General features: G+C 39.1%; 2 protein-coding genes across 3 annotated transcripts; one reads left to right on the forward strand and one right to left on the reverse strand.

Moving 5' to 3' along the window:
* The first annotated feature begins 6,140 nt into the window (after nucleotides 1–6,140).
* On the forward strand, nucleotides 6,141–16,501 carry diras1a (DIRAS family, GTP-binding RAS-like 1a). Its single transcript, XM_079396200.1, has 2 exons — nucleotides 6,141–6,364; nucleotides 14,259–16,501. The coding sequence occupies exon 2, from the start codon at nucleotides 14,315–14,317 to the stop codon at nucleotides 14,900–14,902; it is 588 nt and encodes a 195-aa protein (XP_079252326.1). The 5' UTR covers nucleotides 6,141–6,364; nucleotides 14,259–14,314; the 3' UTR covers nucleotides 14,903–16,501.
* Nucleotides 16,502–19,593: 3,092 nt separating this feature from the next.
* Nucleotides 19,594–23,898, reverse strand: ifi30b (IFI30 lysosomal thiol reductase b). 2 transcript variants are annotated; one of them, XM_079396316.1, is made up of 7 exons: nucleotides 23,729–23,898; nucleotides 22,051–22,239; nucleotides 21,901–21,969; nucleotides 21,527–21,616; nucleotides 21,273–21,425; nucleotides 21,079–21,147; nucleotides 19,594–20,975 (listed from the first exon to the last, which is right to left on the reverse strand). In XM_079396316.1, exons 1-7 carry the CDS (start codon nucleotides 23,867–23,869, stop codon nucleotides 20,916–20,918), a joined length of 771 nt encoding a protein of 256 aa, XP_079252442.1. In that variant the 5' UTR covers nucleotides 23,870–23,898; the 3' UTR covers nucleotides 19,594–20,915. The 2 variants fall into 2 exon arrangements, with proteins under 2 accessions (XP_079252442.1, XP_079252443.1); XM_079396317.1 differs by having other exon boundaries at nucleotides 19,715–20,975; nucleotides 21,071–21,147.
* Nucleotides 23,899–26,027: the final 2,129 nt, after the last annotated feature.

Below are 26,027 nucleotides of genomic sequence, written 5' to 3' on the forward strand. Positions count from 1 at the left end.
TCCTTCTCAAACAAACTGCATCTTTAACAGCCCAAGTTTCAAAAACTCTTGGTGCCTTTTCGAGGCCATGTCTGAGGTCGGTGTCGGCCAAATTTGAAATTGATTGAAGCATAATTGAACAGACCACTGGGAGGTGGGGAAGGGGGGGCACCAGAGGGAGACTGGCACAGAGATTCACCTTTTTCTCGACTAATTTGGTCTAGGCCTATATTACTTTTGTATATTAACATGCTAGAAATATTTTATTTGTTATTTATACTAGTAGCCTATATTGTGATGATATTTTCACGACCCAGATTTTTTGGTGCCCCCCCCCCAAGCACTTGGTGCCCTACGCGCAGTGCGTGATGTGCGTGTGCGGAGCACCGGCCCTGCTCCTCAGCAAATGAGAAAACAAATGACACATCAGCAGTCGTCAGACCTTCTATTTTAACATAAATAAAATAAGCTTTCCAAAATGATATATTCGATTCTGATTGACTGGCCTGGCAGGTATGCATTAAAACGGTTTAATACACAGGTAGTCAGTTTAATCACCGTTCTATACTAATGCACTGCTTTCACTGACGCACACAAACACACACATATCACTTGCACACAGAGATCGCACACAGAAACATTCAGGAGCACAGAAACTTCTCGTCAACCATGCTTCACAACTTTTATTCATAAAATAGCTTTGATACTGATGACAATAAGCAGCATTTTTACCCTTCATTGGTATAAGCAGGATAATGCACGGCAAGCTGTGCATTAAACTATTTTAATGCACTCCTTGGAGGCATTCAGCTCCACACTGGGTGGCTCTTTGCATCCACGTCATGCCTTAAAATCATTTCATGCACAGCTAGCCATGGATTATCCCTTACATGCATACATACATAGCTACATACTAGAGCTGCACGATTAATCATTAAAAGATCGCAATCTCGATTCAATCACCCAAGCAATCTCATTTCTAAACAACAACCATGTCTATTAAACATTTGAAAAAGACCTTCCGGAAAATTCAAATCTGTGTTTGAATCATTTGCTCTCAAAAATCACCTTTTGAGAGCAAATGGCGCTTCAAATAACGTTTGTGTCGATTAAGTTGTTTCCCCACTAGGTGGAGACAAGCGAGAGTTAAAAAACGTATTTGTCATTCAATCATTCAGTCCAGAGATTCCTTAAAAAAATGCTGATTCATCCAGTAATGAAACAAGTATTTATGAGTGAGTCATTGAATCATTCGTTCAAACCAATTTTTCATAATTTTAATAAATAATAAAAAAAATTGGTTTATTATTTTAAATGTATATATTGCATATTTATTTTAATTTTTTAAATAATTCACACAAATTAATATAATACTTTTAAATACACTGCAGCGATTAATATTTTGTCACAGCCTCTAGTAAATGACACAATATTTTGTTAAGTTAAGAGTTGTGGGAGAATCTCTATTTGAAAAAAGAAAAAGGTTTTGATTTTCAGTTTATCCAGAAACGTGCAGCTCTAATACATACATAAAGGAAACTGGCCTATAGATTGTTTTCATACAGATTACCTGTCATATTCATGATAATCTTTTCAACATGCCTTTCAGGAAGCAAGCTCTTATAGTTTGTTCATAAAGCACAACTATCTTGTCTCTGAATAGCCAGCAAGGTTTTACTAGCACTTTCTATAATACTCACATAACATTATGTAAGCAGTTCATGTTTTTTTTAAGACTACATCACAACTGTGTCCAGGGGACTAGGCTGAGTCACCAAGCTGTGCAGGGGTGGTCCAGACATGGGTTTTCATGGACACTGACTCCCTGGTCCCTGAAACATCTAGACTTAATGCTGGTTAAACTCAGCCTTTATGCTTATTAACCATAGAAGTTGTGGCCTTAACTCAGCCCCATTCAGCTTAAGGTTTAGAGTCTCATTGGATCAGGTTTTGCTGTGCAATTTTTTTTTTCTCTCAGAAACACAGCCTCTCTTAGAATTTCATATATTATTACATATCAATCTGGAATAATTGGCCAGGTGCAGCATACGGTTAAGAAATGGATACTGGCCGAAACGTCACATGCATTTTAACCAATAAAGTAGAATTTATTCGTATAAGTGCTGCACCTTTTCTAATTGAAATAATGATAGTGTCCAAATATAATATGATATATAAATATGCTCCCTATAGCAGTGATCATGCAAATTAACTAAATACATTTTTAAAAATTAAACTCAAATCAATATTTCATGCCAACGCATTTATTACAGAAGGATAACATACAGTCACTATAAAATTAAACTCAAATAGGGTGACTGTTGGTACACTATTCTGTTTATTTATTCACTATGTGTATGTTTATTGTCTAGTAAAGTGGGTATTTTAAGCAATAGTTCAGTGCTGAATAAATCTTATCTATCTATCTATCTATCTATCTATCTATCTATCTATCTATCTATCTATCTATCTATCTATCTATCTATCTATCTATCAAAATAATATTTTTTCCTTAAGTCTGATGGTTATTGAGACTCTGGTTTAGGATGAACCCAGACTATTTACAATAATGTACTGGCAAATCTAATATCATGCAATCAGCATCTCGAATAATCGTCACGTTTTCTTTGTGTTCATGCTAAATTCACGGTAATGGAGGCCGAAACACATTTGCAGAAGATTCATTTCTTTGTTTCTATGGGCATCGGATGGCTGCTAGAAAGCTTTCATCATAAACCGAATAAGAAAATGACCATCACCCTCGGGTTTCTGAATATTAAAGCCCATGACTCGGACAGAGCAGATATCCTTGCTGTTTTATTGTTGACCTTGGCCGTGATATTTTAGCTGTTATATCAGACAGAGATACTCTGATGTTTAGGCCCCTAAAACAACATATTTGTTGCCCTCATGCAGTTTAATTTAATCTTATTTGAACGCGTAAGATTCGTGGGAAAACGCTTGAGGTGAACGGTCCTGTCTGGCGCGCTCATAAATATTCTCATCAGGACCTCACCACGTCTCGCGGACACACAGCCGTCAGATTTACCGCATAAACACCGCAGACATGCATATGTTGTGATACACCTGTCTCCCGTGGTTTAATATTCACTAATAGATTGAACTGGTTTAAATCTTACCTCATGTTCAGCAGCGTTGGCGGTGTTTGCTGGGCGTGGAGGCGCTGCTGTCTTTCTCTGTGGGGATGATGCCCTGCATTCAGTGATGCTGCGCGCGCTACTGGCACGCCTCTCCCTCCCTCCCTCCCTCCCACATAGCCTACGCTTTTCTCCATCTCTCTCTTTTTATTCTTATCTCAAACGTAAATATTGGCAAGAAAAATACGGAATTAGCTGAAATGTGGCTCTGTCGAGAATTGTGGTTGCAGTATGATTAACTGTGAAAATGTATCACATTGACTTGTATTTTTAATAGGCCTAATAAACAACGAATGATTAAATATCTATATAGTATATAGCTGACTCAGAAAACCATATATGTATTTATTTATTTTACAATAGCCGTCGTGTAAATGTGAACAAAACCACTTTCAGTCAAGAGTCTGAGTTTGAATAAAAGGTCAGACTGTCATTAAAAATGATATGATTTATAAAATTGATTCATTTTAATTGATTAATTAAAAAAATAAATAATGAAATGAAAATAGGAGTATTTGTAGGCCAAAACCAAGGTTTTGTGTGTTACCTTCTATTTTGCTGTTTTGTAAATATACACTCTTTAAGGTACAAAATTCAAAAAGTAGAACTTTGTAACTTATTTAAAGGGTTCATATAAGTACCTAAAGTGTACGTATCTACCAAAATGGTACATATAACCACAGGTTTTGTACCTTTTTGTTTATAATGTGTATATAATACAATTATTGTTTTTGTAAATGTTTTTAAAATAAGCTTTTTCTTGACAGGTTATGCCAATACTGTATATTGTGACAACATGTCACAATATTGGTCAATGTGTGTTTTAAAAGTCACCTCTGTCTCTCCAATACACAAAAAAAAAAAGAAAAAAAAAAAGAAAAGCCTTTACCATGCATGGGACCGTTTAATTTCACAAAAGGTTGTTTAAAATGTTCTTTACACTAAAAAAAAATATGTTTTTTAAGAACTGTTCACTGAAAGGTTCTTTGGGGAACCAAAACTGGTTCTTCTATGGCATCACGTGAAACCCCACTTTTGGAAACTTAAGAGTGTATATTTAGAGCTTTTATATAGGTTGTCTTTGTTATTTCAGTTTCTGTCTTTAACTTTCAAGTATTGGCTACAGACACAAGCTCATCATTACTGACTGGGAAAAAATAGCTATAGTTCATTTAACACAAACTGGTCTTTTGTGACAACATACTCCAATATTGGAAACACAAAACTATTATGGAACAATACAGATGTTAATTTGTGGAGGATGGTGCAAGCTTTGTCATGGGTTCAAATTCAAGATAAAAGAAACCAAAAAAAAAACAACCATGCTGATGAAATTGAATTTAGATTATAGTCTTTTTAGATAAAAGTGTATATCAAATGAACAAATATCAAACTACTGACTTATACTATTCTCTTGAAAAAAAGGTGTTTCCCTGGCAATATTCAAGCAACAACTGAAAACTCATTTCTTTCGGCAGTACTTGACTTCATCCTAAACTCAAAAAAAAAAAATCTATCTTTCTCTCCGCTTACTAGCTTGTACTTATTTGAACAATGACTGAGACTTGGTGTTACGAGCACTTCCTCGGTCTGATTGCCTCTTCAAGATTAATCGCTTTTTGTATTCCCCAATTGTAAGTCGCTTTGGATAAAAGCGTCTGCCAAATGACTAAATGTAAATGTAAAAGGTGTGCCTTGGGCTCAAAAAAGGCTGGCATCACTAGTTTGGAGGACTATATGGGACAATAGCCACAGGCTGCTTGAATCAACACACTCATAATATTTAAACAGTATTATTAAATAATTAATAACATTCCAGTGTTGTATTGATGACAGGGATTTCGAATTGAGTGTTATGGGGGGCAGTGAACATTTAATTTGTGATGTAAATTAGCTGTTTTAAAAAGTTTCATACAAAGGCTTAATTTAATTGGAAATGATATTTTGATTGCTTTGTTGATTCATCAGAAAACCATTGGAGGGAGACAAATACTAATTCACCAGTGAACACAAGGTTATCCTGAGCACACCTTACAGTTAAGGTGTGTGTCAATGCCTTGGGAGTCTGTTGTTGCCAGATGTCTGGTCACACTTTATATTAGGTGGCCTTAACTACTATGTACTTACATAAAAAAATAAGTGCAATGTACTTACTGTGGTAATATTGGATTGCAAAACACTTTTACTGCTATTGAGGTGGGATACGGGTAAGGTTAGGGACAGGTTTGGTGGGATGGGTAGGTTTAAGGGTGGGTTAAGGTGTAAGGGATGGGTCAACAGTGTAATTATAAATGTAATTTCAGAAATTAGTTACAGTTGTAACTACGTATTTTTAAAACTATAAGTACAATAAGTGCATTGTATCAAATTATTAATATAAATATAAGTACATAGTAGTTAAGGCCACCTAATATAAAGTGGGACCATATATCCTTATATCCTTAAATTAATATATCCTTATATCCGTATGTTCCTTAGGATATATAGGAAGTAAATAATTATGATTCCATCATCAGGTGCACGCCTATCATCTAATCCACAATTTAAAAATTGTTATAGATGATTTAACAGTAGGTTATATCCGAATATATTCTTACTCATACAGAGTGTCGTTTCAAGACTATTTTTACTGTGTCCCAGTAAAAAGTCTCGCTTAATTAACATGCCTTTTGCAGATCTACCCGTACCTGAATTTTAGTCCCTTTATTTCTATATCCCTACAATCCTGATAGCTGAAGCACTTCTATTAGCTATTTAAAAATTTAGTAGCCTACTATTTCCATCATTCCAGTGCCTCCATCCATCCCCAGAGGAAATATCGTGCGCAAAATGGTGTTTTATTGATGTAACATGCCCCCTTTAGTGACGGAACAATGTTGTATGATCAACATGGCGTAGACGGAGCACAGTTTAATGGTATAGAGCAGGTGGGGTTTTTGTTCTCGTCGTGTAACGGGACACAGGACGCGGGGGTGAGCCGCATATCGCGCGCTTGCGTGCGTCAGAGAGGACGTGGTAGGACAGCTGGAGCGCGCGCGCCGCCCGCACCAAGAGCAATAACAGCATTTTCAGCCACATCGCTCGATTTACGCCATGCAAACAACACGGGAAAATGAAACGGGACTGGTACGGCAGAGAATGTAAAACATTTGTCGTGTATCTGATCTCCTAATGCTTCCTATAATTTTTGACTAACAAGATTTGGGACGTTGCTACACAGTCGCCAGGTAAGAATAAATCGCTTTTCACTAGGGCTACATGCTGAATTGTTTTAATACGTAAAGCGTTCAGACAAATGCGGCTTTCATGTATCGATACGCTCGCGTCTTTGACGCGCGTTCTTCGTGTGACGGACCGCAATAGCATCTTTCGGCGCACAGCGACGTAATGACTTTGAGGATCCATTGCATTTTATTATCCATCGCCTGTGTGTGTGAACGATGCTCTTTTGACGACAAACAAGCGATTACTGACTTCACGTGTAAAAAAATCGCTCTTCAGTAAAAAAATGACGCTCGGTTCAGAGCGAATCCATGCGAATTACGCGCGGATGATGTCCTTATATCTCAGCGTGAATGTGAACGCGACATGTGATTGAGTTAAAAAAATAAATGAAATTGCATATTCTGTTATCCACGGACTCCCATTGCTTGTTCATTCAGGTTGCATGGCCTATATGTGCTTTATTACCCAACTGGCTGAGAGAAAATAACAGGATGCCTGTTTTGAATGTCGCCTAATTACAGCTTTACGTGCAATATTAACGCCAGTTGTAACAGCAAACCCCGTTGATTAAGAGGTGCGGACCTTCTCGGATGTGAATTCCATCAGAGCTCCGACGGGCTCAGGATCGAGATAATAGAATAAGAATTGAGTTGATGGGCTGTGGTATTTTTAGACATCACATGCGATAGACGTTTGCATGTCTCAGTTACACATTTCCTTAGCTCAAGATGAAAAATGTCTTTGTGAAAAATCCAAATAATCCGTGTTGATTAATGCATTGCCCTACGAATAGCCCACAAAAGAAGATCTGAACTGATCTGAGGTTACATATTTTTCTTTAGTAATCATTCATCACTATAAATAGTTTCTTTCACCTCAGTGTATGAATAGGCTGCAGTGACGTAAATTAAACCCACTGTTTGCCAGTTGGTTACTAGGGTAACTGACAGAAAGATGACATGTAACATTAGAAATATGTTTTTTTTTTGGCTCAGTCAGTTGTCTTGCTTTCATCAGTATATCTTTGATGACATTCTCTCACTCTTGTTTTTGCTCATTCACTCCATCACCCTATACATGCCCTCGAGGGCTGTTTCCACAGTAACCGGAGAATTCCCTGAGTTCCAAAAACATGCACAACTGAGATGTTCCCAAGTAGCTCAGGGAGAATCTCTAAATACATCTTAGGTGTTCAAAGGCCTGATGTATCTACTGACATCATGCAAACTGGTACTAACCAGCAGAAAACAAATGTGATACTATCTACAGTGGAGCCTCAGTGCTTACAGCACACTCAACCAAACAGACAAAATAGGCCTTGGAATATTATAATATGTTGTAAAATCACTGCAGTTCATAGTTTTGAGTAGCTTACAGTAGTTGTGTACAGTAGTTGTGTGCGCACAACTGCTCTCGAGACTGTGCAAGTATGAGCCAGTCGTCGAGATAGTTGAGGATGCGCACACCCCATTCTCTCAGGGGAACAAGGGCCGCCTCTGCGACTTTGGTGAAGATGCGAGGCGAAAGGGACAGCCCGAAGGGCAGGACCTTGTACTGATATGCCCGACCCTCGAACGCGAACCACAGGAATGGCCTGTGTCGCGGGAGAATCGAGACATGAAAGTACGCGTCCTTCAGGTTGATTGCTGCAAATCAATCTAGGGGACAGACACACCCGAAAATGCGTTTCTGCGTCAACATCTTGAATGGCATCTTGTGAAGTGCACGGTTCAAAACTCGCAGATCCAAGATCGGTCGTAACCCACCGCTTTTCTTGGGCACAATGAAGTAAGGGCTGTAAAACCCTGACCTCATATCGGCTGGAGGGACCGGCTCTATCGCGTCCTTCGCCAGCAGGACTGCGATTTCCGCAAGCAAGACAGGGGCATTGACGGCCTTGACTGAAGTGAACCGCATGCCCCTGAACTTGGGGGGACGCCAGGCGAACTGAATTGCGTAACCGAGTCTGATGGTCCGCAGGAGCCACCGAGACGGACTGGGGAGCGCTAGCCAGGCTCCGAGAGACCGTGCCAGCGGGACCAGTGGGGCCACCGACGTACCCGTGGAGGGGCAGCGAGGTGGAACACAGGGACCCGCCCTGGGGCCTATGACGGCAGGGGGCGGGGTCTGGGTCTGTAGTGTAGCACTCACCTGATTCCTTCTTGTGCGGGAGGAAACACAGGAACCCGGCTTGAGGCTTGTGACATCCCGGCAAAATATTGTCCACCCGGCCCTCCTCCAGGGGAGGGAGTGGTACGGTCACCATCTCCCGACGAGCAGTCTCCTCCATCTCTGGGTCGCCCGTCTCAGGGCCTCTTGCACTTGCGCTTGCCGCCCTGCCTGCGACCGGCTCCACGACGCTGCCTGGTTGAAGGCTGCTGCGGCTGCACGGGAGCGGGGCCAGCCGCAGGGGGGCACCCACGGCGACGAGCAGGCTGAGGGGCTGCAGCCGGGGTGGAAGCAGCAGGTTTCCTCCGGCGCATGATGTGTTTGATCGCCTCAGTCTGCTTCTGTGCTGCCGAGAACTGCTGGGCAAAGCTCTCGACAGCCTCGCCGGTCTGTGACACGGGAGCATTCAGGAACTGTACCTTCTCCTGCTCTTTCATGTCAGCGAGACACAGCCAGAGATGGCGCTCCTGGACCACTAGTGTGGACATTGCACGACCCAGAGACTGTGCGGTCACCATCGTCGCTCAAAGCGAGAGGGCCATCACAGCACGCAGCTCATGTAGAACGGCCAGGTCATGACCACCTTCGTGCAGGTCTTTCAGGGCTTTGGCCTGGTGGACCTGCAGAAGCGCCATGGCGTGGAGGGCAGAAGCCGCCTCCCCACAGGCTCTATAAGCACTGCCAGTTAGACCTTGCGAATACTTACAGGCCCGTGAGGGGAGACACGGGTCACCCCACAAGGGTGGTAGCGGCTGTTGGACATAGTTGCATGGCCACAGGCCCCACCATCGAGGGTGGTGAGGGAGGAGGAGCCACAAGGTTTGTTTCGGGCAGTAAAAGGTGCTTTCCACGATCTTGTAAGCTCTTCATGCACTTCCGGAAAGAATGGCAACGGAGGGGGGTGCTGAGAAACCCCCCCCGAGAAACCACTCGTTCAACCTCGAAGGATCGGGGCACGGTGGAGGATTCCACACGAGCCCGACATTCTCGGCGGCCCGGGAAAGCATAGCCGTCATCTCTGGGTCTGGCTCGGACAACGCTACCACACCCGAAGGGGGCAACGCAGCCGAGTCGTCATCCCTGAAGAGAGAGCACTCACCCTCCGATGCAGCGATCGACATCTGGTCGTCAGAGGGGACACCGAAGGAAACACCTGGTGAACCCCGTCCAGCAGAGGGCCCAGCACACTCCTTCGGCAGCTCCACCGGCTGCGGAGTGCTTGAGGGGTGAGGAGCTCCACTTGGGGAAGCCCTCACCCTGATCTTCAAATCACCTCTGACTCCACCGGATGCAGCGCCACCCCGGGTGCCGGGGCGAACACTGGATCGTGGCAGGGGCAGAGGGACTCCACCATGTTTGACATAACGGACTCCGATAGTCATGTCCCCTCAAGAAGAAAATGAACCATCCACGAAAGCTTCCTCAGCTTGCTGAATGCACAGACACGTGAGGCAGCAATCGTGACCGTCCTGAGGTGCCAGGAAACGACCACACCCAGAAACGCATGGGTTATAAGACATCTTTAAAAAGACGCGATCACCCGTGTTACCCTTTTAGAGAAATTGCTCTCTCGGAGAAATGCACTTTTAGTGCTGAAGCACGCAGGGGAGCTGGCCACCGCACACCCCTAGTGTGGCTGTCAGCCGGAAGATGATCTTTTTCTCCCGTCCGACGTGACCACCGCTGCTGCGCCATAACGCCCGCACTCGCTCGCAGAAACACTCTCTGGAAGGGGAGAGCAGTAGCTTCACCACTACCGCTCGGCTCCGAAGTGAAAGGATGAATTAATGCGGTGCACCAGCTGCCTCTTATGCTCACGCTTTGATCAGCGGCAGCTGGATGCAATGATCGCATGCCAATGTCCATTGGCTCGTTTAGTTACACTCGAAGTGGATTGGTCTCTCTGGCGAGATCCCAATTTCGTCGGTCATCCGACGTGACTCGGAGTGACCGACTTAATGGGAACTATAATGATAATAATAATGCTAAAAGTTTTAATAATTGTTATAATTCTAGTTGTCCACACTACAATTACAATGAAAATAGCACAGGGGAACAATATTATTGAAATCATTTTCAGATTTTTTTTGTTCACGGTTGAATGAAAAGACATTGACAGCCAATCATAATCTTTAAAGGTGTCATCGGATGCAAAATTCACTTTACAAGTTGTTTGAACAGAAATGTGTGTTGGAAGTGATATTTGATTGACAAGGCCGTCTTACCTTAGACCTGCCCTGAGTGAGCTGAGAGCTGTCTGCCTCTGGTGCAGGGGAAGACAAGATGTCTCAGATTAAGCGATTGAAGTGTTTAGTTGTTAGATGTAATAATGAATATAGCAGTCCTGACATCTGAGCCGCTAAAGAGGCAGAGGATTAATGTTACTTTCACTTTGAAGTGAATGTGCCGATCCCCGGATCTACATAAATTTGTCTATGTTCGCCCGAATCATTCGTGATCCACCTTTATCTACAGAAGAAGCGAGTATAAGGGTTTTTATGAATCTTTGCAAATCGCCTTTCCTAATAATGTGCTAGTTAGTGAAGTTTAATATGCTCCATAGATATATATATATACCTAGATGCCTCATTATGGACTGTTTCTATGGGTGATTTTGACAGGGTAAAGAAGGTGTTTTTTACACTAACATTGAGAAATTTTAACCAAAGTATGTTATAGACTTTTCATTAAGACCCTAAAGAATCATATCAACATGTGTAAAATGGGCATTCGATGACCCCTTTAAAGAGCATTTAAAGCGGGAGGTGGCAATTGCTTAGAGTAAACAGAACAATATTGTGTGTTAATGTGGACTCTAGTATAGCTAGCATTATTATCTTTAGTCATCGTTTTGGTGTGAACGGGTAGTTTGGCTTTCGGTTTAAAAAAAACTGAAATGATGACATATGCAGTTTGCATTTATGAGATAAAAGTTTTTAATTAGGACATTGAAAGTCATAATTATGAGACAAAAAGTAATTATTATGACATAAAATGTTGACAATGTAAAAAAGAATTATAGTTATGACTTAGAATAGTTATAATTGAACTTTTTTCATATAATTATGTATTTGTATGTGTTAATATGGTTTACCAAAGTCTATATATTTTAATCTTATGAGGCAGAAATGGGTTTCCATACACTTGGGTCATAAATGTATAGGCTATAAAATTATGTCATGACAATGCTGATTAGTTTTTGGTGCCACAAAAATGTAAATGTAAATCTATGCTTCCCTAGTGGATAGCTAAATTTAATTGTTTTTGAAGGTGGTGTAGTTACTACAGTCTACCAGCAGGGGCGAAGTGGCCCACAAAAAATAATCAAACTCTGAGCGTTTAGCTCATTCAGTCAGTATTTTTTAAAGTTCTATATTAACTGCCTGTTTAACAAAATGGTTACATAGCTGAAATCTAGTAGCTGTTCATAATATTGATACAGTGTCTTGAATTTTTTTATTGTTATTGTGTCTGTGGAAAGGACAGAAAGTACAGAAATTGTATCTCATCTAGCCATTTATTTATCTTCACTCTCACCGTTATTTTTCATATGACTGATCCATTGTACTCAAAAGCACATTGCATCACTCAGTCTTGTGCAATAACTCCAATGGATAGGATTTTCTAAGCCTCTTTATAAAATGTCTAACCTTAACATTTGATCAGATTTTTACTATAAGAAGAAAAAAAGATGGAATATGAGAGTTAATAAGGGCTTGACAAAACATCCTAAATATTCAAAACTTGCTTTCCACTGAGACTGCGTCTTATGCTGCTGGCAAACCAAAGAGGTCTTTAGTAAGAGGCTCATCTGGTCTCTGTTCATCTGAGTGATAATCACTACTGCTAATTCAGAAGTACCACTGAATTTTCCTCTGGGGCAGAGTAGATGTGAGCATCTTCAAGCACTTAAATGCAGACAAAGTTCTCTGTTAATCAGACCGCATTAGTCTGGTTTGTGTATATTGATCCGTCATGTGAAAATTATGCATTTGCATGAATCTCTCTTGAGGCAGTCAGGAAGTGACCCATCTCCAAATGCTGCAATAATTCAGTAAGGTGCCAGAAATATCTGGTGTGATCTTGCTTTCCACAAGAGACTGAGTCCAATGGCTGCTTCACAGCAAGATAAATGAGTCATTAATAGATGACCTTGATGCTGATGGCAGCAGAGACCGTCCTACTCAATTCACAAAGGCACACAGGCATACACTCTCATGTATTTACACACACACACACACACACACACACACACACACACACACACACACACACACACACACACATGTCTGGAAAATGCTGACCATTGTCTTTCCATCCTCTCCATGTAAAGAATAATGTCAGGCAACCCTGTTACCAATAGTGTCATGTGTAGATCTCATGAAAACGGTTAAGAACATGTCATATTTCATCCCTAAATCAAAAGAAAGAAATCAGAAATTAAATTTTGCTTTAACATTATGCCGTTATACAGTTTAACCACACACCAAATCTGCAAAACCATACACTAATTCTCAGCCTTTGAATCAGTTTTCAATTTCATAATACTTTTTGCAACACAAAAATCTAACATGAATTAATTTCATGGCAAATGTGTTTACAAATGTTTTCTTTTGAGATGTGTTTGTGATATTTTGAACGCAGTGCGCTTCATTTTGCAAGAGACGTGAGGCATTTTTCATTTTGTGTGTGCAATTCTTGGATTTGTGTGTAAAGTTTTGAAAAAAAAAGAGGCAAAGTTTTGAAAATGTGTGTAAGCAGTTGAAAAAAACTGTAAATGATATGTGTCATTTCTGAGGTAGCAGCATCAAACTATAATTCAAAACACCCCTTCATCTCTAGTTGGTTAGGAAATCAGAGAGTCCTGCTTCAACATGCGCGTGCATTACTGGTTGAGCCGATGTTGCTATTTTGAGCTGGTCATTGAGGGTGCTCAGACAAACAGATCAATGTTTTGATAGTGCCACAGTGTTTACACTTTTGATGAAATAAACATATGCTTACTTATCCCCATCTCTATATATATTAACATAATTGACTTTTAAAAACATTTCCCCAAAATGTTCATTGGTTTAATGCAAAAAAATTAGATGGTAGTATTTCTTGAAATGATTTGAAAGATTTATGCAGATTTATATATAATTTTCACCTGTATAATTTTTTATTCTAAAGTTTTAAAGTGAGAATGGTAAAATTTATAAATCTCAATCATAAGCACAGTATAATAATACTTGAGAGTATTATTACTCTCAAGTATAGATATATATATTATATAATGCCATTTTAAAATGATCTCAATCACAGTCACAAAACACCTTTGTAATTTCATATGAAAATAATAAAAAATATATAATTTTTTTTCAATTAGTGTGTCAGTAGTGATGAAGTATAGCCATTGTTTTGTTATTTAAATTTTTTGCAAGACATTTTTATTGTTTTTTTGTATACAAATTGAATAAAGATAAGCACTAGTTTTGTAATGAATGGCGTTAAATTTTCATTTATTCATTATTAACGTTTTCGTAAGGATGTTTTGGCATACTGGTCTCTAATTCATATGAATTTGTGCAATCTAATTTGTATGTTATCGTATTTTCTTGATGTCTGGAAATGACAACGTTTCCAGAATTTCTCTATATGTTTGTGAACCGCAGAAGATACATATATTTATTGGATACACTGTCTTAATGTGCATGTGAACCAAATGAAACCTTTTTCCTTTTTCAGATCTCAGGGAATAATTGAATCTTAACCACCACATACCCCGACAAACCCTAAGCAGCATGCCAGAGCAGAGTAACGATTACCGGGTGGTGGTGTTTGGAGCAGGGGGAGTGGGCAAGAGCTCCTTGGTCCTGCGCTTCGTTAAAGGCACCTTCAGGGACACCTACATCCCGACGGTGGAGGACACATACCGGCAGGTCATCAGCTGCGACAAGAGCGTATGCACTCTGGAGATCACCGACACCACTGGCAGCCACCAGTTCCCTGCTATGCAGCGTCTGTCCATCTCCAAAGGCCACGCCTTCATCCTGGTCTACTCCATCACCAGCAGGCAGTCGCTGGAGGAGCTGAAGCCCATCTACCAGCAAGTGCTGGCCATCAAAGGTAACGTGGAGAACATCCCCATCATGCTTGTGGGCAACAAGAGCGATGAGACTCAGCGCGAGGTGGAGACCAAGGAGGGCGAAGCTCAGGCAAACATCTGGAAATGCGCGTTCATGGAAACATCAGCCAAGACCAACACCAACGTGAAGGAGCTTTTTCAGGAGCTCCTGAACCTGGATAAGAAGCGTGATATGAGTCTGAATATGCGCTCCAGCAAGCAGAGACGTGCAGACAAGCTGAAGGCCAAGTGCAGTGTGATGTAGGAGGCTGGATGCATCCATCACTCAACGTGTAACTGACTCCTCCAAATGTACATAAGTCCCTCACCTTAAAGGAACAGTACATGCAAAAACTGAAACTTCTGTCATCGTTTACTTATTGTCCTGCCAATTTAACCCATATGACTTTATTGTTTCCAGGGAACACAAAGAGAAGTTTTAAAACAATTGTACTGTCCGCGCTTGTCCATGCAACCAAAATCCTTAAAAAATTTGTCCATATTACTTGTGAGATATATTCCAAGTCTTATGAGGGAGATAACTGTGTGTTGAATTTCAGAATCCTGATTCATTCAGACCAATTTTATGAACTTTGAAAAGACTTACATTAACATGCCAAACTGACCCAGGGTGAATGTAAAACTGTAAATGTCAGCAGTTTTCCCACTCAGATCTGTAAGTCTTGGAAAAGAGCACTCTTCATATGGACCGCCTTTATGATACTATGATGGTGCTTTTGCACCTTTTTGATTTTTATACAGTGTTTCTTCTTTTTGTGTGAAGTAAGCAACACGAGAGTGAGCAAACGATGACAGAACTTTCTTTTTGGGTGAAATCTCCCTTTAACTCTCCATCCCTCTCAGTCTTAATCAGGTAATCTTTAGTGCGCATCCAAACGTCAACCATCTCCCTTCCCCTGTATGTTCTGGCTCCTGTAGTGACTCTGTGTGGTAGACTATAAGAGCTGACACACGAAGCAGGGAGGACGTCCCACGATTCTCACACATGCTCTCTCTGCTGCTTTCTGTTGACTTTCTATTGAATTCAAGACAGACCAAATCATCAATGTGGCCATTTTTAAGTCAGGCTGTGTCTTTAACAGAAAGGTTTGGAAATGCAGACATAAATGTCTTGAACTGGTTCTGCATCGTATGGGATTCTCACCCATGGGAGGAAAAGGCCTGGGCACAGCTGAAGAGGCGACACTATCCGCTCTTCCAAATTACATATACTATAGCAGCACAAAAGAAGCCTGTTAGAAATCAGAAAACAATTCGGGACGAAGGACATTCTTAGTTAACCGGCTTGCCAGTGATGTAACCTGGTATAACAGAGTAAAGTGCATAATGCATGTCTGATGATATAAACTACCTTCATATTAAATGTGATTGAGATCTTTTCATCGAGAACAGAGCTATACCTTATTGAAGCACAGTGAATAAGTCCTAAATGTGATCATTTCTAAAAGCTATTTTTTTTGTGATGGGGTGGGGTTTGGGGTGTCGAATGGTGTTTTATTTCACTGTTTTGTTTTTCAAGTGTTGATGGCACTCGAAAACCTTAATATATGCATTTCATCATCTTACTAAAAACATATATCCTGTATGTGAAATCTATGTGTATTATGAGCACTAATGAAAACCCCTGTACAGCCCCTGTTTTTTCTCTCAGTGTCTATATTTCCTCAGATTATTTAATGCCATTTGCTTTAGCAATACATGATATTAAAGCACTTTTAGAATCTTGAGCACATTCAAAACACAGAGCGTTAACCTTTACAAAAATGTTCTTGTTAAACACTCTGCGTTTACAACTTTACTGCAGATAACGTGTTTATTTAATAAATATTATGTGAGGGACCAGAAAAATAAAGAAGCATAAACAAAAGGGAAATAATTATTGCTTGTTTTCTTTTGTGGTTCTCAACATCTGTATATAGTATAAAGTGGCTGAAAATGTATGCATATCTGAATTCCATTGCATTTAGATACAACATATTAAACCAAGTGGCATCCTAAAACAAATGAGGTTTGAGCTTTTCTCAGAGCTTTTATTAGCTATTTGTGAACCAACAGTGACTTTTATGTGATGTATAAAGTCAGTTTATTACTTTGAACAGTATTTACAGCTTAAACTTCTATTTGTAATGTTTTCCTTGGGGGAATAGCCACTTGCTTTGATATGTATTTCTTTAAAACAAAAGACATTAATGCATTTTTAAGTATAAAATGTAGATCATTTCTGGGGCCAATGTAGGTTGCAGGTACTTACCACAAAAAAAAAACAAAAAAAACAAAAAACTCAGTTTTGTGAACTTTCTGCCCTATTTTGTTACTGCAGTAGTCATGATGGATGATAATGATGGATACTGAGGGGAATGAGTTTACCTGAAGATGCAGACAGAGCATCTGGTGGAACATCTGCTTAGTCAGTCGTGGTGTATCTCTGACGATTCGACTGAAAGTGAAGCATTAATTAGCAGATGAAATAAAAACATAGATTAGTGTGTGAAGATATTGCTGAGTTGTGTCCGTGTGCTGTGCAGTGTTCTGTACAACTAGAAACGTTGGATATTCACTTGGTCTGTGTTTTTTTTACACAGACATGCTTGCAGTCAGGGCTGTACACATTCACAGATTCATTTTAAGAATTAGTTGACTTTAAAGGGTCATGAAACCATAAAACACAGTTTTTGAGATGTTAACATATATGTTCAGGTTGCATACCAAGGAAAACAACAATAGGGGAAATATGGGAAAAAGAGGGGGGTAGGGGGGGTTCTTTTCTTTTTTTGGAGCCATTTCGTTCTTCCGGCTTGAAAAGCAAAGTTGAGCCATGAAATTAACCTAAACTGTAAAAAAAAAAAAAAAAGTTGAGCCAACTTAAAATTTTAAGTCAACCAGCTTCGGCAGATTTTTGAGTTTTCTCAACTTGTTGTTTTAAGTTTATACAACAAAAAGTTGAGAAAACTCAAAAATCTGCTGAAGCTGGTTGCCTTAAAATTTTAAGTTGGCTCAACTTTTTTTTCTTTTCTTTTTTTACAGTGTAAACTATTTTTGAGTCATCCCTTTTTCCAAGTATTTTAATATAATAAAAGTTAGTGACATAAATGTGAACATAGGCTACCTACATTTTACACTTGTCACATAGATTATATTATCGGTATTTATATAAGTTCACTTAACAGGTGAGTTTAATTCAGATTTATTTAAAGATGTCTATTTAATAGTGTATTTAACTCTGGGTCTTGTTCTTGTAGATCAGCTCTACCCCTATTTTCGTCTTGGAAATTTTACCTGAAATGATTCGCTGACAACAAACAATACACATGTGTTTAATGTTCAAAATGCACATACCTACCAAGATGGCAATATGTGTGTCGGTCAATAAAAGTGTAAAACCTTTGTCCACTTTACATATTTCTTCCTTTTGGACAGACATTTGAAGGCATATTTTGTTGGAGAGAAATTCCGTGGCACTGCTCTCTGCTGGTAAATAGAGGTATGAAGCATTATTGAACCCTTGATAATAACAAGGGCTGCATGGTAGCTCAGTGGGTAGCACTGTTGCCTCACAGCATCCCCAGTTTGAGTCCTTGCCATTAACAAGCATATTCTCCCCATGTATGCAAGGGTTTCCCCCACAACCCAAAGATGTGAAGTGAATGTGTGTGTGAGCCTTGTGATGGCTTGGCCATCCGTTCAGGGTCCGTTGCCTGTGGCTCGAGATTCAACAACCCCACAGAGGGTAAAACATTTAGAAAATGGATGGATCCACAGTTATGTTGCTAGTGTCTGCTACTTTGAGCTTTACACAATTATTTTGATGTCATAACTGGCAAATAGTTATGTCCCTTGTTTAAAGGCCCCTTTCAACCACTATAGATGAGTTTAGTTTACAATTCCAGAACCCTGCAGCATGACTGCTCTTCAACCGGTGCAAAAGACATGGTTTAAGGAAAAAATGCCCTGACACCGCCCTCTGGTGGTGTTGCAGTAAATGAAAATATTGGAAGAAAATGGTCCACAAGTAATAGTGCTTTTAGATCTACAGATATTAAAGCAACAGTTTACAATTTAACAACAATTACGATAGATTTATATAGATATTCTGCCAAAATATGAAAACAAAGAGATGAAGAAATAGGGTGAAGCTAAAATTGGCTATCAGGTAAAATGGGTCAAATAAGGTTGTAGCATCATCAATTTTTTTTTTCTTTTTTTTTTTTTACATAAAATCACAATAACTGATCTTGCATTGCTGCTTCAATGTAACAATATTTTTTATTGGTCTGAGTATTTTTAAGGTGGGCAGGGCAGAGTGTTACATGAAGCTTTGTCAGAGAAATTGTAAGGTAATTGAGCCTGACATAGTAAATTTAATTAATCACTAATAAGGGTATTAAAGCAATTATAAGTAAGCTTACCAACAAAGCAAATGTTTATGAACAATGTTTTAAAATGCTCTTTCAAATAAAAAAAGTTTAATTTATAAAAGAAACTTTGATTTTTGTGAAAAAGGTAATTTAAGGTGGAAATGGCTGGTTATGCTAAAATGGGCCACAATTTTCAGCTAAAATGGGCTGCATATACAAACACACACACACTTTCAGACAGATATTGAGGGTGAAAATAGATTTATAGAAAGGAAGAAACGATAGACGAGAAGAGAAAGGGAAAGATGTCAATAATATATTTAAGAGACCCATGCTAATTTATATGAATATCATTAGATATCATGCATAACTTATTTGATGGTATTATAAGTCATTTACCAAAACATGGCCCATTTTAGACTTAATTGTCTTAAGTAGTTTCTTGAAACTTGTAATGATTTCAGTGCAGCTCAAGTGCCAACGCTTTGAATTTGATGACAAAAACATGTGGATATTGTGAACTGGTCTGTTATACAGTACCAGAGTTTCCATGCATTTGAAAAATCCATTAGAATCCATTAGACATCCTAGATATTTTTTAATGGAAATTTTCCCCATGAGGCAAAAAGGTCATTAGGAGTCATTTGTTGCCACAGGAGGCAGTTTGAGATCCATGTTATTGATTTGCTCACATGATCTTTATGGTTTCCTTTAAACAATTTATTTGTAGTTGATAATGAAGTTTTAAAAAAACACTTTAGTTTATGTTAAGTACGCTTTTCTCCCAAAAGTTTATCCAAGTACACAGGAGGTCAAAATTAGAGAACAACCTACAATTTCCTAAATTCCGAGGTCACTGCTTACTCCTATTTGAAGTTATCCTAACAGAAGTAAAAGCAGTATTAGGCATATTTCATGAGTTACATATATTCTGAAACACTCATATATAAAAAAACTTAAATGAGAAATATGAAAAAGAACACTGATCAAAATTAGAGAACACTTTCAGATACCTCCAAGTTATTGTTGTTGATCTGGCACCTTGTGCAAATTTCCATAATTATCCGACAAACCCTAACTGACAGCCTAACTTTCCAGTTTTCACTGACTGTGCAAGATGGTGAGCCATTCTAAATTTACTGAAACCCATTGACAGCAGTTTTTCCAAATGAAGGCCAATAGCAGCCATAGCAAGAGAAGTTGGTCACTCCAAATCTGTGAATTCTAGAATAATGCACCTATACATTGCCACTGACATGTCCCCCAAGAAGACTGAAAAAACTGAAATGGCCAGTCCTGACCTAAGCCCAATTGAAATCTCTGGAAAATCCTTTGGGACAAAGTTATGTCTAAGAAACCCACTGCAGTCACCAAACAGTGGAAGAGACTGGACCAAGGTTTCATAAAGGGAAAGGGAAGTGGTGTGTGGCCAAGTATGGTGACCCATACTCAGAATTTGTGCTCTGCATTTAACCCATCCAAGTGTACACACAGTAGTGACCATACACCTGGAGCAGTGGGCAGCCGATGCTGCAGCGCCCAGGGAGCAGTTGGGGGTTCGGTGCCTTGCTCAAGGGTCTCACCTCAGTCGTGGTATTGAGGGTGGAGAGAGTGTTGGTTATTCACTCCCCCACCTACAATCCCTGCCGGACCTGAGACTCGAACCCACGATCTTCGGGTTACAAGTCCAACTCTCTATCCATTAGGCCATGACTGCCCATAAATTATGTTTTCATAAAAAAAAACGAAGAAAAAAAACATACAGTTTGATCTACACTGTATGTAGTTAAAAAGGTGTTAACATTATAAAATGTTATTTTTTCAAACACACAAAAACATAGGTTAAAGTTTAAAGAACATGAAATATATCACGAATGTATTGTGCAACACTTCTCTCTTCCACTAGCAAAAGCTTCTGTCCAGTTTTTTCAGAGCTCCAGTACAGACTGGTGGCTTGATTCCCTGTATAAGAATTACACAAGGTTTTTAATTAAGTCCTGTTGATGAGCATGTGCAGTAATTCAGCAATCAGAAATGGTAAAAGTAAAAAGACACACATGCATACTTTGTACAAACTGCATACGAGGTTGAAGAGAGTGGACATTGCCTTATCTTCCCATTCACTAGTGTATTCCTGAGGAGGAGAAAACAAAACAAAACACATTTAGATCTCGCGAACGCTCTCACCAGAAATGAGAGTGTCTTATTTCAGCACAATAGATGTATTAGTGCAAATGATCTGCTTTGAGAAGGCCTCACCCCATTGAAGGTAATCCAGGGAACGTGAGTGTGAGCTGGTTTGAGCGCTTGCGTCTTCGCTGCATTTTGATGCATTAAACTGTGGCCAAGCTCTCCTCTGGTACAAGACTCTATAGTCTGCCATTTAACAAATGGTGCATAGAGCTGCAAACACTGCCAAAGAAAAACAAAAAAAAAAACCCACTCATAATGGCTTTTCATCATCCAAATATTAAAGCTGTAATAAGGGAAAGTAATGTTGCAGGTAATCTTACAGGTTTAGCAGATTTTAGTACATCTGCAGATGACTCCATGCAGTAAATGACAGGAAATGCTGCATGATTGGCTGCATATAAAACACATGCCTATTAAGAAATAAGAAATATTAGGAATGATTAACTAAAATAGAGAAAGAGAGAAACCTTTTTCAATTTAAAAACCTAATGAGCTGCATTTCTGTATTTGCTGCTTCCACACAGAGAATCCTTGAGGTTAGCATGTTGCTAAGCTAACAACATAATACTCCAAGCATAACACATAAACACACAAATATTGGGTATTATTTATCTGTTTTAATCAATAATTTGTCATGTAATTAAATGTATATTTTATTTATACCATAGTCAACGTTGTTTGCTAACAAACTCACCTCAACCATGTTAGCGTAGCACTCTGGTTCTCCATGTTGACATGAGAATGAATTCTCTTCGGGAAGCTCCTTAAATGACACGTTAACAGTCATAAACACGCCATAACATTTTCTCCATTACAACACACAGTCTTATATGCATAGCTGTACCTTAGCATTGCCAAAGGGCACCAGGTTGACTTTCATTATATCTTTTAGTAAAGTCCAGGTTGGGAAGAGTTGCTCTGTAAGGAATGCTCTGCAGCCTGGACACAGGCTCTCGTAATAGAGCGTGATCTCTACGGGAGGAACCACTGGGTCGGGCTGGGTCACTTTCAGTTCCATACATTGTTTTCGCACCTACTCGGATACAAAAAGAAACATGGAATAGCAACAAAGAAAAAAAAAAAATCTCCATATTTACCAGTTTGCCGAATTACAGTAAGGCTACACTCATGCAGTGTGACTGCAGTTTGAATAATCAAGTCATACAAATGGTATAAATTTTGACTGATAGCACACAAACATCATGTGACCATTAACGGAATTCAGATAACTGTAAATATGCAAATGCATTGTTAAATTATTGAAATATTAATTTATAAACTAAATTTATAAGGGTATAAGGATTTTAGGTCAGTGGTGTTTGGCTGACAAAACTTTGGAAATCCTAGGTGTATTTAATGTGTGTATTTTCAACTGGAATATGCCACTAAAATGTTCATTTAGACATTTAGAATGTGTTTTCACAAAGTGCTGTCGGATAAACACACTTGTTGTAATTGCATGCTTAAATGTATACTTAGCAAGAATCATAAATTGAGATTGAAACATAGTGGATAGGTGGTAAATGTATTTAAACTATATGAGTGGTTCTCAGCCTTCTTGACCCAAAGGTACCCTGTTGTCCAGAATATTCAAAGGCTCCCTTATACAAGCTATTTTTGCATTTTGCCTTTCATCCTCGTCTCGTGTTCATCCTGACACAAATTGAACTTTGTGTCAGCTTGAGGCCCCCATAGGAGTTTGCCGAGACCCCCTGGTGGACCCCGGCACACTGGGTGAATAGCACAGAACTAAATTGATGCTAATTAGGTCTTTGTCACAAACCTCGATTTGAACAGTGACAAAAACAAAAAGTGACAATAGAAGTTGAGAAGTTAATGCTAATGCATAGATTTTAGAATTATATTTTTGATTATGTTGTGATGAAAAGTGTAGGAAGTTTTGTGGATACAGGCCACATTTGAAGTGTCACGTGAACAAGATGATTGACTCACGGCTTGTAAGTACCCAGTTATGATCATGGTGTAGTCAGATCTAAATCTAAACAAATTCTCTAAAGCACATCTTTAAACCAACTATCTACAGGATAAACTTCTGACCCTAAATTCGGAGTATAAGACATGAGGAGGCTCATCGAACTCACGATATGAACCGGGAAACCTCGTGGCCTGCTTAATTGGAAGCTGTTTGTGTTCAAAAGCATGACACTCATTTACAAGCACAAAGAAGTCTTTGAAAGTGATGTTGGCCAATGCATCAGTGCAATATTCCATAAAAGTCAACATTCTAAACAGTCAGCAACACTCCAAATTAACATAAGGTATTATATCGCACAATGCAAGTGAAAACAGATGAATTGTGAATTATTTATTGTAGGTTGCATTAACTGTTTTTAGATAAAACGATTGAGATGCATCAACATTATATCCTGTCAAATTTGAGCTATTAAAAGGCTGCAAATCATTACAATCATGATACTGAGCTTCCAGAATGCCTCTTAAAGTTGGCAAAAAAGATAACTTAATTGTTTCAAGATTTAAATCAACCTCTTAAACAGACTTACCCCGCATTCTATGGCGATCTCCAGAGACCTGCACCATTGAGAAGGTGGGTATCCACATGAAGGCTTTGGGTGAGATTTACACTGGATTTCATAAACTCTGAGGAATATGACATGAATCACACAGAGTATTAGAGCTTTCATGCTGTTTGTATTTAGTCCCTGAGCTTGCTGAGAATGAGAGCTTGTGTACACTCTCCTCCTATCGAAATAACCTCGGAGCTCCAATCAACTGTGAGCAGCTGCAGCTGAACACACACTGACCTCAGATCAGAAGAGAGAAGCTGTTCATGAGCAAAGGTTTACACTTTACACTTTACAAGAAGGTTCATTAGTTAACATTAATTAACAACATTAGTAAACATGAACTAAGAATGAACAATACTCCTACAGTATTTATTAATCTTAGTTAATGTTATTTTCAGCATTTACTAATGCATTATTAAATTCACAAATTGTGTTTGTTAACATTAGTTAATGCACTGTGAACTAACATGAATAAACAATTAACAACTGTATTTTCATTAACTAACATTAAAAAAGATTAATAAAGAGTGCAATAAATGCATTGTTCATTGTTTGTTCATGTTAGTTAATACAGTAACTATTACACCTTATTGTAAAGTGTTACAACTTTATCAATATCACAATAATAAATACAGTACTACATTAAAAAAATTTTAAATATATTTTTAATTGTTTGAGTTGGTCATACCAAAATAAATGCCTATTACTCTCCAGTTATTACTCATTTCATATCTATAGTTTTCATCTTTAACAACAATCATGCAAAAAGAGGGAAGTCTGCTTTTTCCATTGTTCTTTGATATAGACGGATGAGTACATGTTCAAATTTAATGTTATTTTGTTTATTTTTGCTCACGATGATAGGAGAAGATCTGCATGTGTTTAATGTTCTGTTTAATTTTGGGTTGTACTGGGGTTTCTGTTCTGTTGCTGTTTTGGGGTCTTACTATTTTGAAGAGTATAGACTGTGGTTAGGTTGAGAATGGAACAAGAAACATTGAGACTATTGCACATTGGATTTGAGAAATGCATTAAAAACAATTACTGGGCATGTGCTATTGTAGTGAAAGTCTGTTCATATATTTGTGCCACTGCTAGCTAATAGTTAGCCGTTGTTTTTAATTGCATCAAATAAACTATTTGAGTAACTTATTGGTCCACTCAGTTTTATTTGTTGTACCAAATGTAGTTATTCACTTATTTTTTCTTTTTTACTCACATTTTTTGATTTCATAAGGTATATTTAATTGATTTGATAGCTTTAAAATATACTCTTTTGAATTTTTAAGTGTAAACATGTTTCACCAAAGAATCATTTTGTGAAAGCTGGAAATAATCACCTGGTACAGTCTACACAACCTCTGACTGTTGAGAGTTAAACAGGGCAAAAAGTTTCTGCCGCATATTGCAACAACACTACTCCAGCCAGACATGATACTGGCTTTGTGAGCCCATAGTTGTTGGCTGTAGGGGCTTTAGAGGACGGTCACTTTGTAAAGTTTTCAGTTGGCTGGGGATCACAGGGGCAGCTATATGAACAGGTTCATATGTGAAGCTGCTCTAGGTGGCATTGGATCAAGAGGACTGATCTATGTGCAGTTGCTACTGGAACACAGATTGATGCCTGATCAACCCTAGCCAGATCACCTGGGAGAGGGTGTTAAGACCCGACACACCCGAGGACCCCAGGGAACATCAGTGATCATCACTGCATTCCAGTGCAACAGGACGATGTGTGTAACTTATTAAGTTTGCTTATTTAATGTATGTTACATACTAAGATGTTGACTTAGGTGAAATGCTGACTTTTCCTGATTGGTTAATTAAGTCCCAACCTACATTTTTTTTCTGTTTCTTTTAGAAATACAGCAACACCCAAAACCTAGATTAGGGAGGCAACAAAGCACAAATCCCATGATTGTGTCACTGTTATGGAATGTTGTTGTGGAAAGAGCGCACGACGAGGAATGACGAAAAGCATTAGCTTTATTCAGCTTCAGCACAACTTCCATTATTAACATTAACTAACATCAATCCAAGACAAAGACTGAGGGAGAACTGAGGACTTATACAAGGAAACAAGATAATTAATATAACACAGGTGATGAGGATGAACGATAATTAACTAATGACAGGAAACTAGAACAGGAAAATCCAAATAAGGGTAAAAGGGAAACTAAACAGGAACCAAACCGTGACAGATATCGCCCCCCTCCCGGAAGGTGCGTCCCGCACCGTAACATACACATAACGGGCGGGCGCTCTGGAGGCTGGA

This window comes from Barbus barbus, assembly GCF_936440315.1.
Source record: "Barbus barbus genome assembly, chromosome: 37".
Classification (NCBI taxonomy): domain Eukaryota; kingdom Metazoa; phylum Chordata; class Actinopteri; order Cypriniformes; family Cyprinidae; genus Barbus; species Barbus barbus.